Source organism: Tupaia chinensis, unplaced genomic scaffold (assembly GCF_000334495.1).
Source record: "Tupaia chinensis unplaced genomic scaffold, TupChi_1.0 Scaffold150006_1, whole genome shotgun sequence".
Lineage (NCBI taxonomy): Eukaryota > Metazoa > Chordata > Mammalia > Scandentia > Tupaiidae > Tupaia > Tupaia belangeri.
The window spans coordinates 3,591,283-3,608,513 of NW_006209847.1; the positions used below are offsets into that span (position 1 = coordinate 3,591,283).

General features: G+C 52.8%; 1 protein-coding gene and 1 non-coding gene across 7 annotated transcripts in view; both read left to right on the top strand.

Annotated features, from left to right (window-relative positions):
* The window catches only part of CTDSP2 (CTD small phosphatase 2), a 23,626-nt gene extending 6,449 nt beyond the window's left edge, over positions 1-17,177 (top strand). For 5 of the 6 annotated variants that reach the window (XM_014585577.2, XM_014585576.2, XM_014585581.2 and 2 more), the window contains 7 exons: positions 8,800-8,948; positions 11,572-11,610; positions 12,048-12,149; positions 12,562-12,618; positions 14,741-14,833; positions 14,958-15,143; positions 15,309-17,177. In XM_014585577.2, coding sequence (XP_014441063.1) covers positions 8,800-8,948; positions 11,572-11,610; positions 12,048-12,149; positions 12,562-12,618; positions 14,741-14,833; positions 14,958-15,143; positions 15,309-15,434 — 752 coding nt within the window. In that variant the 3' untranslated portion in view covers positions 15,435-17,177. The remainder of the gene's footprint in view (positions 1-8,799; positions 8,949-11,571; positions 11,611-12,047; positions 12,150-12,561; positions 12,619-14,740; positions 14,834-14,957; positions 15,144-15,308) is intronic. The other variant, XR_001369932.2, reaches the window with a different exon arrangement.
* On the top strand, positions 14,390-14,449 carry MIR26A-1 (microRNA mir-26a-1). Its single transcript, NR_129378.1, has one exon. It is a non-coding gene; the product is annotated as a microRNA mir-26a-1 (primary transcript).
* Positions 17,178-17,231: the final 54 nt, after the last annotated feature.

Sequence of the window (17,231 nt, forward strand, 5' to 3'; positions counted from 1 at the left end):
GCATGAATACTCGGAGGCCTGCAGAGACACTGAGTCAGATACGGTGGGGAAAGTGGCCAAGGGGACTTCGGCTGAATTACCTTCCAGTCCAGGAAGGGGTTAGTCAGAGACCCCAGGCAATCTTTAGACATTGGCTCTTAGCCAGGGACACGATCAGAATCTCCTGTGACACTTACTAAAAATACATACACACCCTGCCAGGGACCTACTGAGTCAGAACAGGGGCGGGTGAGCCAAGCATGCATGTCTTCCAAATGCTCCCTGTGATTCTGACAGGTGTCCCCGGAGAAGAGCCAGGTAAGCACAGCAGTGGTCCCAACTGCCTGGTTAGCCCTGAGCAGGAAGATCCACCTTGGGTGTCCAGTTTCACTGTTAAAGATTCTGTCTTCTAAAGGAGGGGCCCTGAAATTTTCCGAGTAATGGGCAGTACCGATGATCCCCACTTACCCAGCGCTGGTCCCAGCCAGTAATTACAGTGCACTTTCATAGGCCAGGGCCAACTTCTGGTACTTTCTATCTAGCATCTCACTTAGCCCTTACAGCCTGGGGAAGCTTGGAATGAACTCACTTTTCTTGAGGACTTGCGATTGGGTGTGGCCCTAACGGGATTCTGTGTACATGCTGGCAGATAAGGAAAGCCTCCAGAAGAGAGCCGAAATATGCTAAGGGACTGTGCTAGTGCTGGCCAGACTGGCACTCAGAACCGAGCCTCAGCATGAGTGTGCTGCCTCTCTTCTACGTTGGCATTCCCTTTTTAAAAAAATCTTTTTAAAGAATTACTTATTTAATTTTATTTATTATCATTATTTTTTAATTTGACCAGACAGAGAGAGGGAAAGTGAGAAAGCAAGCTGCTACGTCCAGGACTCACACCGCAGTTGGCCATATGGGACCCAGTGCCTTAGCCACCACACCACCTGCTGGCCCCAGCATTCTACTTTTTAGAGTGTCACCACATTCATGCTCTAGGTTTGGAAGCCATTTTGTTAGGGACCGTGCAGGGGAGACTTTCCCATTTGGCCTGTGAGAAAACTGAACCCCAGAAAGTTGCACCTTAGGCAAGACCACAGAGCTGTTGAGAAGCTGAACTGGAGCAAGTTCTGGGTTTCCTGTCTTCTAGCTCAGTACCGTCTCAGGTGAACACACCTAGACTGGTTGGCTGGACCTGGAAAAAGCTGAGGGGTAAGGGAGGAGCAGGTGAGTGTCCCTGGAAGCAGGTACTACCTGCAGACTCTCCGGTCCTGCAGAGGCCAGCCATGTGAGGACGGAGCTGGTTGGCCAGCCTCAGTGTATGTGGTGAGAGAAAGAGACTGTCACTGGGATCAGCTTTTGTGGAGTCCCAGTAAAAGCCGTGTGCCAGGCTTGGCTTGTGACCACTCTGTATGACCTCTGAACTGAGAAGAGATCTCTGTGGTCCCTTGCAGTGTCATGTTTTGAGGATGAGACTGAGATAAGAGTATGAAAGTGTCCTGTTTTTGATGGCTAGCAGCTTTTATTGGGGCCAGGCCACTCCCTGAGTGCCTTGTCGTCCTTGCACTCAGGATATAGAGGTAGCGTGATCATTTCACAGTGAGGAAACTGAGGCCCATGGGCATACTCCCTGTCCGTGGCAGAACCAGGATTAGACTGTAGTCTGTGGCACTATAACCACTGTGTCGTACCATCAGAGGACATGGCTGAGCTCTCCCTTGCTTTGTTCTCTCCCGTCACTGCTCTGTCCATCTCACTCTCGTGCTGTCACCTAAAGCAGTGGGAAAGGGTCTGGGATCTCCTTGGTCCTTGACAAGATCCAAGCTTTCCAGGAGTTGGGGGCAAAGAGCCACAGCAGGATCTGCAGCAACCCGCAAGAGGGGGATCAAGTCCAGTGGGGTTCCGTCAGCCTCTGGCCTCTACAGACCACCTCTGTACCTCCTCAGGAGATATGGGGGGGGCTCAAGGTGGGCAGATCCGGTGTCTAGTCCCCACAGTGCCACCTCTGCTCCAGCTGGTGCTGTGGGGCACTTTAGGATCCAGCCCCTTGAATTTTCTTGGGTGGCATCTCAGGTTTGTTCCCACTGCCTCACGGACCATCAGATCACTCTCTGACATCTCCCAGGATCCTTCTGAGTGGGTCTGGGAGGAAATGCCTCCTCCGTCTGTGATCTAAGACCTGTAGCTCCTTCTGCAGACCCCACTCCACATCAGCCATTATACATTGGGGCTACCCCTGAGAGCGTTTTTGGCAATAACTCCTTCAATTCTGAAACCAGTCAAGTTTCCTGGTCTTGCTTTAGAAGTTACCAGGAATCCCCTGTTTCCCAAAACTGAATCCTTGACGATAAGTCCCTGAAGTTTAGCTTAGAGACCAAATGCCCAAAGGGGGCAGAGGAAAGGCAGGAAGCAGGCAGACCTGTGGCCTATCCTACAGGTGTCTTTAAAAGAGATTGAAAGGACAGAACCAGCAGTTAGCGTAATGGCTATGTCGCTGGATTCCCATGTAGCTGACCGCAGTTCGAGTCCTGGACCTGGTGGCTTAAACTCATATTGGGCACGTGTGCGTGCGTGCCCAAGATCCTGGTAGGAGAATGGAGGAGAAGGGATTGCGGTATGGCCATCCCCCCGGGGGGTCATTTCTTGCTTTCTGTCTTTCTGTCTCTCTGTCTCTTTCTGGCGAGCGCACGCACCCTATAGCAAAAACCTCTCCAAAAAAAAAAGAGAGATAGAAAGGAATAGGGGGAAGTCTTTGCGCCCAGGGAAGAGAAACTAAGGAGAGTGTTGGTGTCTGTAGCCCCAGCTGCTGGCTGCAGGGAGGACACCAGCATAGAACATGCCGGCGTGAGCCAGGGAGCATGGTGAAATCTGCAGTAAAAAAAAAAAAAAGCCTGCGGAGCCCGATTCACAGGTACTTTTTGGAACTTTGGGAGCTGGTGCTGAGCTGGGTGAGAGGCCCTGCCTTCCTCATGAGCTGAAAGGAACAGTGTCAGTGGTTGGGCACAGGGAAGGCAGGTCCATCCTCCCAGTTATTTCCAGCCTTTTCTACATGTGGGATGTCTAGGCATCTCTCACCCTCTGTGTTCCCCTGCTGACTCACCTGCTGGTCTCAGGAGCCCTTCTGTCCACCTGGCACTCCTGGGCCTGTCCTTAGCCAAGGCACAGATGCCCCTTGCTGAGGGCTTGGGAGGAATCCTCTCCATGGGGAGCCCCAATCAGATGTGTCTTGGCCACAGGGCCCAGGCTGGCAGCCAAGAAGGGCCGGAAATGCTCCAAATACTCCTTCCTCCAATAGCTCGGGGAGGGAGGCCCTTCAGAGAGGCCATTTTCCAGTGATAGCCAGACCAGATCCTTTGCTGTGGGGGATGGAAGGTGGTGGGGAAGGAAGTGCTTATAGGGGATGAACCAAGAAAGCATCCTCTACATGAATGGGCTCCTTAAAACCCGATAGCCTTGAGAGGTTGCCTTGTGCCAACCTCTCAGTCCCAGGCGGGTGTGTGAGGAGTTTCTTTGCTGGGACAGGAAGCCGTGCTGTTGGCAAGGATGATATCTGGACCTGACCTTCACGAGAAGGTTAAAAATAGTGTCTTCCTGGTAAAACTGGTCTTCATATGTGTGTGTGCACACGTGTGTACTCACACACTAAAAGGCAAATAGTGTCCTCATCTAGTGCTCTTGGGGACACAGGAGCGGGCACAGAGGAGAGCAACGTCCTTCTCGGGTAGAACAGCCTTGCTTTCCTATTTGCAGGATACTCGTGGGGGGAGTTTGAGCTGGAGAGTAACTTTTGTAGGGACTGGGGAGAAGGTAATGGGGTTATTGTGCCTATTGAAACATGCTCATGATCAGAGTTCCTCAGGCACCTTCCCCACATCTTCCGTCCTTGCGTTTCAGCCATGTGAGGGCTCTTGATTCATCGTCGCTCGCTCGCCTATAATGTTGCCAATTAGTTGACCTCTCCTCTTAGATAATTGATTAAAACAAGCACAACATTTCACTTTAGAGTTTTCAAGTGCCTTATTCTTTTTTCCTAAGGGTCATCCATGTTGTAGCATGTTTCAGAGCTCCATTATTATTGTTATTATTATTTTAGGTTTTTGCCATTGGACACACGAGCTTGCCAGAAAGTGAGAAGTCACCCCTCCCCTCCCAGCGGAGATGGCCACACCACAATCCCTTCTCCTCCCTTTCTCTTCTTGGGATTTTGGGCACTCACGCACTTTAACCCAGTGTGATTTTCAAGCTGCCAGGTCCAGGACTCAAACTGAGGTTGGCCATGTGGGAGTTCAGTGCCTTAACCACCACAGCACCTGCTGGGCCCACAAGTGCTTTATTCTATGTGTTTATCCTTTCGATTATGAGTGAGGTTTTGTTGTATCCCAATTTATGGACAAAGAAACGTAAGGCTCTAAGAGGCTGTGTGACATTAGTAACTCCTGTCTTCACACCCTGCCTCAGCAGAGATCCTCGTAGCTGTGAGCTGGAGGGAGGCCTGACTTCCCTGGCTGCCCTGTCTTCGGCCACCTGCCCGCTTTCTTAAGCCAGGGCTGGTGCCCCTCATCAAGTAGGCAAGGTCCTCTTGGACATCTAGCCCCAGGCCAGATGTTTGGAGCTTGGAGGGCAGATGCCCATCAGCCGCTGTGCTGTTGTCTATCAAGAGAGTGGCCGGGGATGAAGGTAGGAAGGAGGGCGGCAGGTCAAGCTATGTGGTACCCACTGCAATCGTGCCTTCCCTTGTTGGGGAAACCGCGTGCAGGGAAATCCTCTTGTGCCGGGTATTCTTCCCCTGGGGAGGCGAGTTGGTGCCCCTCCCATCACAGACACAGTGGTGGGGGGTGGCCTGCACCTGGCTGTCAGGGACACAATGCTGAGTGCTGGCTGAAAGGAGCTATTTGAAAGACTCTTTGACAGTTTCAGATCCCACTTTGGTGTGTGGTTGCCGCTCACCCTTAAACCCACCGAACAAAGCAAGTCTTGGACCAAAGCTCTTGGCCCCTCCCCCTTCCTCCTTCTCCCTCCCCCACTGTCCTCTGATCTCCCAGAGGTATCTGCTAGTCAGAGCAGGTGCAGGGCAAGGGTGGGGGTGGATTCCCTGGAGTGGAATCCTAGAGCCTTGACTGTTTTACCCCTTATACATGGCCTGCCCAGGGGGACACAGGGAAACGGGGGCGGGGGGTGGGGGGCTGGACTTCAAACTGCTCCATTACCAGCCATCCTGCAGAGGAGTAAAGCAGAAGCTTCCAGGAAGAGACCTTGAGAGTGCCCACAACCCTCCCGGCTGTTGCATGAGTAAATGTGCACAACATCCCTGAACTGCCAGGAAAGATGGTTAAGGAACTTGGCTCTGGGTTCAGACAGACCTGGTTCAAATCCTAGCTCTGCTCTATGATGTGACCTGCGTGACCTTGAGCAAGTTACTTAAGCTGTGTATGCTTCAGTTTCCTTTCTGTAAAATGGGGAATTAGTGTGTACAAATGGGTTTGTAGTGAGCCTTAAATGAGGCAATGACGTCAGGCATCTAACAGAGGCCTGGCACATCAGTAGTGCTTGGTAAACAAGGCTGAGGCCCAGATGGACGAAGAGACTTGCTCAGGTGTGCAGCTCCTTCAGTGCCCACCACTTTCCCATATAGAGGAGGTTTCCCTGCTTCCACGTCGTCTGGGCTGCGAACTAGTGGGCCCTTCCCCAGGTCCCACCTCAGTAGAAGTGATAGAGGCTCTGCAGACCCTGGCATCAGTCACTCAGCCAGTCAAAGGTATCGAGCACCTGCTCTGCAGAGCATCAGAGGCTGATGAATTAACTGGGTCGAGGCCACTGCAGGCCCTGTGGGGAGGCAGCCATGCTGGGGAGGCTGGAGCAGGCCCTGATGAATTCTCAGGAGCAGTGTTTGTAAAGGTGAGGACAGACAGCCTGGAGGAGGATCAAGGGAAGTGGGCCCCATCAGGGGAGGGGGAGTGGGGCTGTCTGGGGTATTGACCTTGCTGTTGTGGGTCTGGGGTACTCTGCTTCAAGCGCCTGCCCCTGAGGTCAAGGCATTTGTGGTCTCTGAGGCCCAGGGACTGCTAGTCACATTGTGTTTTTGAGAAGACCCTCATCCCCTGCAGAGCCCAAGCTCCCTGTCCGGGGCTGAGGCGCTTCTGCCTGTTGGGCCTCCCGCAGTGGGCACAGGCGAGGCCTCTCAGTGGCCCCAGCCAGCTGCCCCTTTCACCCCACTGCCTCTCAGGATTACTCAGCCTTCACAGCGTCTGTCACTAAGATGCTGAGTGCATTCCTGATGGCCTCTCTTCAGGAAAGGCCCAGGCTGTGTGGCCTTTTAAGAAAGGCTCGGTGCCCGGGTTAAGCCTCTGATTGTGGTTCTGCATGAAGAAACCATAAACCAAAAGGAAAAGCGATGGTTCAGCTTTGGTCTTGGAGCTTTGTGTTACCGTCTGCCATGAGTCCCTGGGTTTGGAATGTAGTGTGGGCCCTACAGGCAGGTGGGGAAGCTGTCCTTTCCCTCCAGTTTCTGCATGATCCAAAGTTGTGGGGCGGAAGCGGTAGGGCTGGGGGTGTCCAAGGCACCCTTGTCCTGCCATCTGCAAGTGCTGAACTGTGCTCTGATTTTTGTCTCTGATTCAGGGACTTTGAGGATATCCCCAGCACAACTTCAGGACAAAATCCCCAATTCCTGGACATAGTTGTTCTTCTAGGACCAGTTGCTTGAGAGTCCAGGTTTTTAGGCTAATTGCTGGACAAGCCCAATCGTTTTTTCTAAGAAGTTTCCAGTGGTCATACCAGATTTCCAGTTTCATACCAGGATCTGGCCTAACAGAGGGAGGAGAGAGAGAGAGGAAAAGAGAGGAAGAGCTCTGGACCAGCAACAGGGAGGGCCCCGGGCTGCACCTGCAGGAAGTCCTCTGCCTTTCTGTTGAGTCAGAGCTGAGTCTGTTGTCCCAGACAGTGCTGGCTGCACTTGACTGCCTGCTGCATGTTATTTTCCACACCCTTGGTCCTGGGAGCAGTTCAGTTTGTTTCTCTTCCAGTCCAAGAACACAGGTAGCCCAGTAACTGCATGCTAAATGGCTCCCTGTCACCCTCTTATGCAAGGGCCACCATGGTGCAGGCTCTGAGCACTGGACTGAGGCAGGGGAGCTCTGAGTTGCTCCTGGACAGCCCATCACATTGCCTTTCCCTTCCCTTCATCCACATCCCAAGGATGATACAGAGGAAGTGGTCCTAGGGGCACACGGACATTCCATTTACTTTTCTTTCCCTCATAGACAATCATTTTGGGCATTTATTTTCCCACACAGTTCACTCTGCGCTTTAAATTGGAGTGGACTGGGTTCAATCCTTGGCCCATCTCCCTATCCCATGGTGGGATATTCAGAACCCGGGCTTGGGAGACCTGTAGCTGAGGACCATTCTATGAGTGGTTGTGCAGCGCCATCTCCTGGCTACAGTATACATCGTAGCATTCCACTTCATGTTCAACAGTTGCCAGAACAGTTCATCTAAAGCAAAAGGAGCTTCTGTGTCTGGTTCTGGTCAATCCTGTAGTGCCACAGGTTTCTGTATCTGCCTTGCCTTTCTGGAGCGGCTCTTCCAAGCTCCCTGTTAAATTTGCTTTGTATTTCCTAAGCCCACATTGCCATGGTAGGACGAAGCAGCTGCAGTCTAGAAGCAGGAACATCAGCCTGAGATCTGAGGCCAGCTGTGTGTGCCCCAGGGGGTTAACCCACCTGTGTTTTACCCATCAGGCTCCTTGTCTTTAGGATCAAGAGTCTTAAGAAAGCGACTGAAATGTGGGAAGACATGAAGATGTCTGTAGGACCACTACAGCTTCCTCTTGGGGACTGTGGCTATTCTAAAGTTTCTAGTCTTTTTTGCTTTGAATTTGGAGAGGTTTTTGGCTGTAGGGTGTATGCACTTGCAAGAAAGACAGAGACAGACAGAGAGAGACATAGAGACAGAAAGCAAGAAATCACCCCCCAGAGGGTATGGCCACGCTGCAATCCCTTTTCCTCCATTCTCCTCTCGAGATCTTGGGCACGCACGCACACGCACCTTGTGTGAGTTTAAGCCACCAGGTCCGGGACTTGAACCTCAGTCAACTACATGGGGAGTCCAGAGACATAGCCATTACACCAACTGCTGGGTCACTGAAGTTTCTAGTCTTAAGTTTTAAGCCAAATGGGCTCAGGTCTGCTAAGCCAACCCAGCATCTAGGGAAGCTCACACTGAACAAAACTGCACTTTTGCTAACTCCAGCGGGACGAGGTTACTTCCTTGTCTGGAACAGGTGGCCTTCCTAGGTAGTGGCGTTAGTCGGGGGAGATTTTTGTCTTTGTAAATTACCATTATTATTTTTGGAGAAGTTATGCGCTCATCAGAAAGAGAGAAAAGGAGAGACAGAAGGTGAGAAATCACCGCCCGGGGGATGGCCATACCACAGTCTCTTCTCCATTCTCCTCTCGGGATCTTGGGCATGCACGCACACGCACCTGGCATGAGTTTAAGCTACCAGGTGTGGGACTTGAACCGTGGTCAACTACATGGGAGCTCAGCGACATAGCCATTACACTAACTCCTGGTCCCTTTAAATTAATTTCGAGGGCACTTCAAACAGAATACATTAATTCTGTACCTGGCGCCATCTTTGAGTCTTTTCCCCTTCACCCCCACAGAATAAAAAAATAAATTTTCTGCTTTAAAGAGAAAATGTTTGAATAAACTTGTGTATTTTGCTGTTGACCATTGCTCCTCTGTCAGAGATATGCTGTGTGCCGTGGTAGAGCAGACTGGGGGTGTGGGTTTGTACTGATGCCTCTGCCATTCCTTCCACTCTAGCCCTGGTCTCCAAGTCCTCTCCTAAGAAGCCACGTGGACGTAACATCTTCAAGGCCCTTTTCTGCTGTTTTCGCGCCCAGCATGTTGGCCAGTCAAGCTCCTGCACTGAGCTCGCTGCGTACAAGGAGGAAGCCAACACCATCGCGAAGGTAGCTGGATCAGAGTGGAGTGGCCTAGCAAGGAGGGCGCACACGCACCTGGCATGAGTTTAAGCTACCAGGTGTGGGACTTGAACCGTGGTCAACTACATGGGAGCTCAGCGACATAGCCATTACACTAACTCCTGGTCCCTTTAAATTAATTTCGAGGGCACTTCAAACAGAATACATTAATTCTGTACCTGGCGCCATCTTTGAGTCTTTTCCCCTTCACCCCCACAGAATAAAAAAATAAATTTTCTGCTTTAAAGAGAAAATGTTTGAATAAACTTGTGTATTTTGCTGTTGACCATTGCTCCTCTGTCAGAGATATGCTGTGTGCCGTGGTAGAGCAGACTGGGGGTGTGGGTTTGTACTGATGCCTCTGCCATTCCTTCCACTCTAGCCCTGGTCTCCAAGTCCTCTCCTAAGAAGCCACGTGGACGTAACATCTTCAAGGCCCTTTTCTGCTGTTTTCGCGCCCAGCATGTTGGCCAGTCAAGCTCCTGCACTGAGCTCGCTGCGTACAAGGAGGAAGCCAACACCATCGCGAAGGTAGCTGGATCAGAGTGGAGTGGCCTAGCAAGGAGGGGACTGCCAGTGGGAGAGCCCTGCAGACACGGGGTCAGGGAGGCTGGGATCCTTGTGCGAGGTTGCAGAGATCTCTGGCTCTGAGGAGGCTCTCCTCTGTCCCTCCCTTAGCAGTCCATCTCTTTTCTGTTGCTTCCCATTTGTGGTGTGGGCCATCTAGAGTCCTTGTAGTTTCTGAGGACCCTTGTAGTCACATCCTTCCAGGTTCCAGGAACTCTACAAGGCACCTTGCATATGTTGGCTTTTGTTTTTAAATTTGCTATAGTATGCATGCACTTGCAGGAGAGAGACAAAGAGAGGGAAACCACCCCCACCCCACCGCCAGGGTGGTGGTAGCCATGTCACAGTCCTCTGTCCTTCATTTTCCTCTCGAGATCCTAGGCATACACACACATACTTCAGGCCTGTTTATCAACCCACTGGGTTAGGGACTTGAACTGCACAGTCGACCCTGTCAGGTGTGGCCAGCTTAACCACCACACCACCCGCTGGCCCACTTTGCATGCGATCCACACAGCAACTCCACAGGGAGCTCCGTAGCATTCCTACTTTGCAGATGTGGAAACTGAGACCCAGAGGATTTATGGAGCCCTTGAAGAGTTCATGGTTATTAAATGATAGCACCAGGGTTCGAACTCAGATCTCTGACTCTAAAGCCTATGTCTGCTGTTGTTATCTTCTGCTATGGAAACCTACCTTTCAAGTTACCCAATTTGCAGGGAACCAAGGAATTGAAACTCGACAATGCTGTTAATAACCCTTTCCAGCCATTCCCATCTGTACCCTTGCAAGGCATTTGGAAAAGTGTATGTTTGTTTCCATAGCAATGACCAGAAGCCATGTCTAGTATTTCAAGAATAGAGCCAACACCAACCAACAAAAATTCTTCTGGCCCAAATGCCAGTGATACCTCCCTGCAACACTGGGTCTAGCTGTCCTTCCTCTTTCTCAAAACCAGGCTGAAAACATTTAACCCAATGAAAAGCACTTCATTATCCAGTTGGGGAAGTGGTTTAAATATAACAATATTACTAAGTGGTTCATTTTTACAAAGAGTTCCTAATAACATGGAGAAATAGTGAGTTGCTGCATTAAGTCAAACAACAGAATGCAGAACAGCATCATATCATAGAAAAAAGACTGCTAAACACAAACCTGAAAGAAATACACTGAAAGGCCAATATTAAGTTTTTGTAAGTGCTAGGATTGTGATTTTCTTCAAGGTTTTCATGAAGAACACCTTTACTACTATTTACAATCATGACAATTCCATTGTTTTCAAAAGATGAAGTGCTAGGATTCTTTTTGATCTTGCTGCATTCCACCTCTCCTCTCATTTTGGATACTTACAGTGTGTCTTCACATTGGCTCACTTGATCTTTAGTCGGAGCTCAGTGCTCCGCTGCATCACTGCATAGACCCCTAAGGGGCCTAAGGAGGGCTGGATTCCACATGGCGAACCACAGTTCAAATCCTGGCTTAAGGAACACACCGGGCACATGTGTGTCAAAAATCCCAACAGGTTGGAGAAATGGAGGAGAAAGGATTGCGATGTGATCGTGCCCTACTGAGGGGTGCCTTCTCTCTCTCTTTCTCAGTGTTTCTTTCTCTCTCCCCTCTGGCTAGCACACATGTCCTCCGGCAGGTTAAAGAAAGAAAATACACTTCCTCAAAGAGAAGCCTGGGTTTAAGGACTAAGCAGGAGGTTAAATTGCCACTGCGGGTTCAGATTGTGGTTCTGCCTCTGACTCCGTGTCCCTGTATCTACTGCCTGAGTCCCCCGTTCTCTGTCCAGCTGAGAGGGAGTGCCCGCTGAGACAGAGACACTGTCTTCTCTTCCTCCATCAGACCAGATGTGGAAAGGAAGTGCCAGCTTTTCCCCTTCCCTGCCCAGCTTCTAAGGAAAGTCACCTTTGTCATGTTAGTAGCTTCTAGGTGGTGGGTCTTGGGGTACAAGTAGCCCGGGGTGGAGGCAGGAGTCTGGGCGTGGATGGGGTGGGAGCCATTAGAGAGCTAATGCCGGCTACCTCCCTCTCTCCCTTAGTCGGACCTGCTCCAGTGTCTCCAGTACCAGTTTTATCAGGTACGTGAGTCTGGCCCGGTAAGTGCCCTGAAGCCCAGGATCCTGTGATCCCACTGGCTCTGCGGGTGAGCAGGAAGGCCCTCACTCTTTGGTGGCTGGCCGGCCACCTCCCCACTGTTGATTCATTCCAGATATTTGCTGAGGGCCCACTGTGTGCAAGGCTTTAGGTCTGGGGGACAGCTGGTACTAAACACAGACACCCCCACAGAGGCCGTCCACCCCACACCAGCCCTAGCTGCTGCCGTGTGTCCCCATCACTGAATAATCCCACAGGGAGGCCGAAACCAACTCTGCCTCCTCTTCTCTGTGCCTCAGTGGTGGATGTCCTGGGTCGGTGAGCCTGTCCCCGCCTACACCAGCTCTTCCCAGATGTCTGCTGAGAGGGAGGATGGGGCTTTTTTGGTAGGCAGAGCTCAGCAACTTTTCTCTGGTTTTAGATCCCAGGGACCTGCCTGCTCCCAGAGGTGACAGAGGAAGATCAAGGAAGGATCTGTGTGGTCATTGACCTGGATGAAACCCTTGTGCATAGCTCCTTTAAGGTAACCCCACATCTAGAGCCACCGTGGGCCCTCACCTGAACCACACCAAAGAACATGGAGTGGGAACCCTGCTCCCCCAGTCACTGCCAGCAGGCTGTCTCTGCCATGGCCACATGGCACAGAGGGCCACCAGGGTCTGCACAGGGCAGGCATAATGCGGCAGCTGAATTAGCTTTGGCCCTTGCCCCGGTTTGTCTTAGCACGGTGTTTGTTTTCTCCGAAAGGTCAGGTAGAATTGGGCAGAGTGAGGAGCTGGGGAAAAGGAATATGACCCTGTTACTTGGGTGCAGGAGGAGCTTCCTAAGATCAATTCTCTACTAAGATTAGTCCCTCTCCATCCCTCCAGGGGTGTAGTGAGGACTTCTTGTCATCTTCCCTCCATGCTAATGTCATTAACTTTTCTGCCTTCCAGCCAATCAACAATGCTGACTTCATAGTGCCTGTAGAGATCGAGGGGACCACCCACCAGGTGAGCTGCCTGCCAGGCCACACCCAGCCCAGAGGGTGTAGAGCCTGCCTCTGCTCCCCACCTGTGCTGGGTCCACCACCCCACTTTTCTGTACCTTCAGCCCCTCCCCTTTTATTGGTATCTTTCATACTTGAGGCTTCTCATCTTAAGAAATTATTCCAGCGTCACCTCCCCTACTAGCTGTCACCCTTTTTTTTTCTTTGTAGCCAAGCTGCTTGCGGGAACAGGTAACGTTAGTTAACACCAGTAATAGCTATCATTTATTAATCGCCATCCCCCCGTGTGGCCAGCACTGTTAGATGAGACATCGTTGGAGCCTCTGCCTGGAGCCCTCCCGCATACCCACCCACCCGAGTCACTAGTGAATGTCTTCCTCCCCCACCTAGACACCCGTGAAGCCTTCTCTCCCCTCGAGCCCCACTGCAGTGTGCCTGAGCAAGTGCTCAGTAAGCATCTGTCCACATAAAGCCCACACAAATCTGAACAAGACCAGGCTCTAGTCCTTCCTAACCCGCTTAGTCCAAAGTTAAGGAGCATGGGAACCAGCAGTTAGCGTATTGGCTATGTCGCTGGACTCCCACGTAGTCGACCGCAGTTCGCATCCCAGACCCGGTGGCTTAAAACTCATGCCGGGCGCGTGTGCATGTGTGCCCAAGATCCCGAGAGGAGAATGGAGGAGAAGGGATTGCGGCGTGACCATCCCCCCTGGGGGGTGATTTATCGCTTTCTGTCTCTCTGTCTCTGTCTGTCTGGCGAGCACACGCGCCCTATAGTGAAAATCCCTCAAAAAAAAAAAAGTTAAGGAGCATCTGAAGTTGGTAGTGAAAGATCATTTCCTCAGAAGGCTTGCCTGGAAATTCTGACACTGGTCCCAGAGCAGGGGACAGGTCCTCTGGCAGCGCTGACGCTTGTTTGCATGGCCTGGTCAAATAGTAGGGAAATGGGGCATGAGGCGTCCGTGGGTCATTGGCACTGTGCTGCATTCTCTGGAGGCTTCTTGAGCACCCCCAGCCCCACCGTGCTGCTCTGGGCCCGTGGACTGCCCAGACTCTGCCCACAGCCCCTCAGTCTAGTTGAGAGTGTAGAGAGATCCATGGGGAAAGACAAAGGCCGGTTTCCCCAAGGGCAAACTCGTACTGTGAACTCCTGATGAACAAGGATAGGGTGAAGAATAAAAAGGGATGGGATGGAAAGGAGGGAGGACTCCCTGCCGGGGAGGGTTCTGAGCAGTGACAAGGGCTGCCGAGCCGGGGTGAACAGCCTAGAAGAGAAAGGGGCTTGTGGAGACTGAAGTGGCAACACGAGAACCGAGCAGCGGCTGCCTGGAGCAGAGGGCTTTTGCTGCAGAGCCAGGAGGGGTCCAGCCAGCTCTGGGAGGGAGGGTTCTGGCAGGTCCAGCTCTTTGAGCTGGGCATGAGTGGGACCTGGTTCTCGCAGCGGCTGTGTTGGCTGGGGGCCGGGAAGCAGAACCCAGATTGGCGGGAACCTGTAGCCCGAAATCCTTTCAGACCAAAGCGTCCAAGACAGTGGAAAGTGTGCACGAGTCTAAGGGGCGGCGGGCAGGAACAGGACAGAGTCGGGAGGGCCAGGACCAGGTGCGGCAGGGAGGCCACTTTTAGTCACAGGGGGAAAGTTGCTTCTCCCTAGCACAGGTCAGGAAGCTCTGTGAGGGCAAAGGCTGTTGAGTATCCGGATCCTTGTCTGATGCTGACCTGGACAGACGTCTTGCCTGGACCAAGGATGGAAAGCTCCCGTAGAGGCTGTGGCTGGATTCAAGTAATCCAGGATAGGCTGTTTCCATCCGTGAGGCCTATTCTTGATTACTTGTTTCTGGAGGCAGCCGATGGACTGCTGCCAGACACACAAATGGCTCCTGGAACAAGGGTGTGTGTGCTTCTTCCCGAGCTGGGTTAAGGTTGGGACCGCTGAGCCAGGTGAAGCCTGGTGAGGGGCACTGCTAGTGCCCTGGTTGTTGGGCAGAAGGCTTCCAGCCAGGTGGCCCGAGGCTGGAGAGGGGCGTCTGCACCTGGTTGCTGCTCTCGGTGTAAGCGGTGAGGGACCAGGGCGGTACTGCTTCAGCCTGGCAGGAATTCCCCCAACGCACCTGTCTGCTTTCTCACAGGTGTACGTGCTCAAGAGGCCTTATGTGGATGAGTTCCTGAGACGAATGGGGGAACTCTTTGAATGTGTTCTCTTCACTGCCAGCCTGGCCAAGGTACCTGGGGGCAGGTGGGGAACCAGGAGCAGGCAAGGCTAGCTCCCAAGGAACCAGGAGCAGGCAAGGCTTGCCCAGGTGGCCCAGCGCTGTGCCCAAACCAAGGCACCTTCTCTCCTCCCAGTATGCCGACCCTGTAACGGACCTGCTGGACCGCTGTGGGGTGTTCAGGGCCCGCCTGTTCCGCGAGTCCTGTGTGTTCCACCAGGGCTGCTACGTCAAGGACCTCAGCCGCCTGGGGAGGGATCTGAGGAAAACCCTCATCCTAGACAACTCTCCTGCTTCTTACATCTTCCACCCAGAGAACGCAGTGAGTGGTCCAGACATGCCCACGTGGCAGGGTCAGAGAGGGTGGGACATGGCCCTCACCAGAGGAGCGCAGCACCCCAGACCAGCCCTGCCAGCCTCCGGGGACTTGGGGCGAGGGAAGGAGAAAGCAGTGTCAGGAGACTTACGCCCCCTCTCCCTGCCCCAGGTGCCGGTGCAGTCCTGGTTTGATGATATGGCAGATACCGAGTTGCTGAACCTGATCCCAATCTTTGAGGAGTTGAGTGGAGCAGAAGATGTCTACACCAGCCTTGGGCAGCTGCGGGCCCCTTAGCCCTCCCTGCTCCCAAGCAGTGGCCACCCCGCAGGGGACTTTCCCACACTGTGCCTTCATGACGATCCTGACATGCAGAGTGGAAGCCGGAGCACCTCATCAAGTGGGGCCTAGGAATAGCAAGAAGTGACGAAAGAGCGAGGTGCCAGGCAGGCAGACGTCAGACCAGCGAAGCCCGGAGCTTCCTGCTCCCTGAGTTCAGTTCTCGAGAGGTGTGTGTGTGTGTGTGTGTGTGTGTGTGAGTGTGTGGAGGGCAGGCGGTGTCGTGAGTGTGTGTGTGGCCGTGAACTGTGGCCCCGGAGGGAGAGAAACTGAAAGACCAAGACTCTTCCCAAGTTAATTGCTTTCCTGTCACCCTAGGAGCCACTGAGCTCTGTAGGAACGAAGACTATCGAAGGCTCCATTGCCAAACCACGGCCTTTCCTCGGCGTTGTAAGGCCTTTGCCAAGGGGAAAGGAAGGGTCAGAGGCTGCCTTCGGATGCCGCAGGCACACATCTTCTGAAACCTTTCTCCAGCCAGCTGCTGCAGACAAAAAACAAAACACAAACAGAAAATGTTTCTGGGGAGTTGAGAACTTGTTTCCAGAACCAGTACCCAGGTGGCCATCAGGTCCTGTGGACCGAGGGCTGCACTTGCCTCCAGCCAAGTGCCTGGCATGGGCCCTTTCTGTGTCTTCCGAGGCTTGCGTGCTGGGCCTGCCTTCCTCCACTGCTAGCCATAGTCTTGAATCCGTGGGGAAGGAGGCCTTCTCCCTGCCCTGGAAGAGGACAGATAACTGATTTCCGTTCTTTTGACTCTTTTAAAATTCTTTCTAAATACGGAGTGTCGAGCCTAGTTTGTTTCTGACAAAGCTGCAGTCCTGGGCCGGAGATGAATGTGGGAGGCGCTGGGGCGCAGGGAAGAAATAAATCCCCAAATCGTGAACGTGGATTTCCCCGTGGCATAGGTCAGTGGAGCTCTTGGCTGTTTCCACACGTCTACGCTTCAGGGGTTCCCTGCTGGTGCTGGTGCAAGGACTTGTTCCCAAGGCTGGGAAGAGCTCTCAGCTGCCCCTGCCCCTCTGTTCCTACGGCAGGGCTCTTTCCTGTTGTGTTTTATCTAGGGGTCTGTCCTGTGCTGAGCTGTCTGTCCCAGCCTTCGTCCTTGCTGGCTGTCGCTTTTCCTTTCCAGAGCCTCAGAACTCCTGCCTTTCCTGGGCTGAGGGATTGGGTTGCCAACCCGTCACACACGCCTCCTGCCTGGTCCCCGGTGTGAGTGTGCCCCTGTGCTCTGGTTGTCTCTTGCTTTCAAAAGGGTCTTAAATAGTGAATGCTTTAAAAAATGTCACAAATGGAAGTTTTCCCAAGGTGGGAAACAAAAGGGGAAGTGCTGCTGTCATTGGAGCACAAGGGGCCCCCCAAAAGGGAGCCCCCCCCTCAGCATCACTGCCTTAATCGTGGCCTCCCTCGGGGCTGGGTGGGGTTCTCTCCAGTCTTCCCTCCCTCTTCCTGGAATAAGGAAGTTCCTCCCCATCTCTGTTTTCCCTGGAGGCAGGTGTCACAAAGCATTTGTGAATTGCGTCAGGTGCGGGGACACCGCCCACTCAGGACTCATCCCCATCATCCTTTTCCACACACTAAGTCAGGCCTCAGGAACTAACCAGTTTGGAGACCATGGTGGACCACCAGCTCGGTGTGTGGCCAGCTAGCACGTTGCAGCACTGGGGTGCCACTTCCCTCCTGCCAAGGCCATAAGGTCTCGTCTTTCCCTTTGGTGTCACAGAATGGAACAGAGTCCCCAGAGGGAAGAGGGCTAGC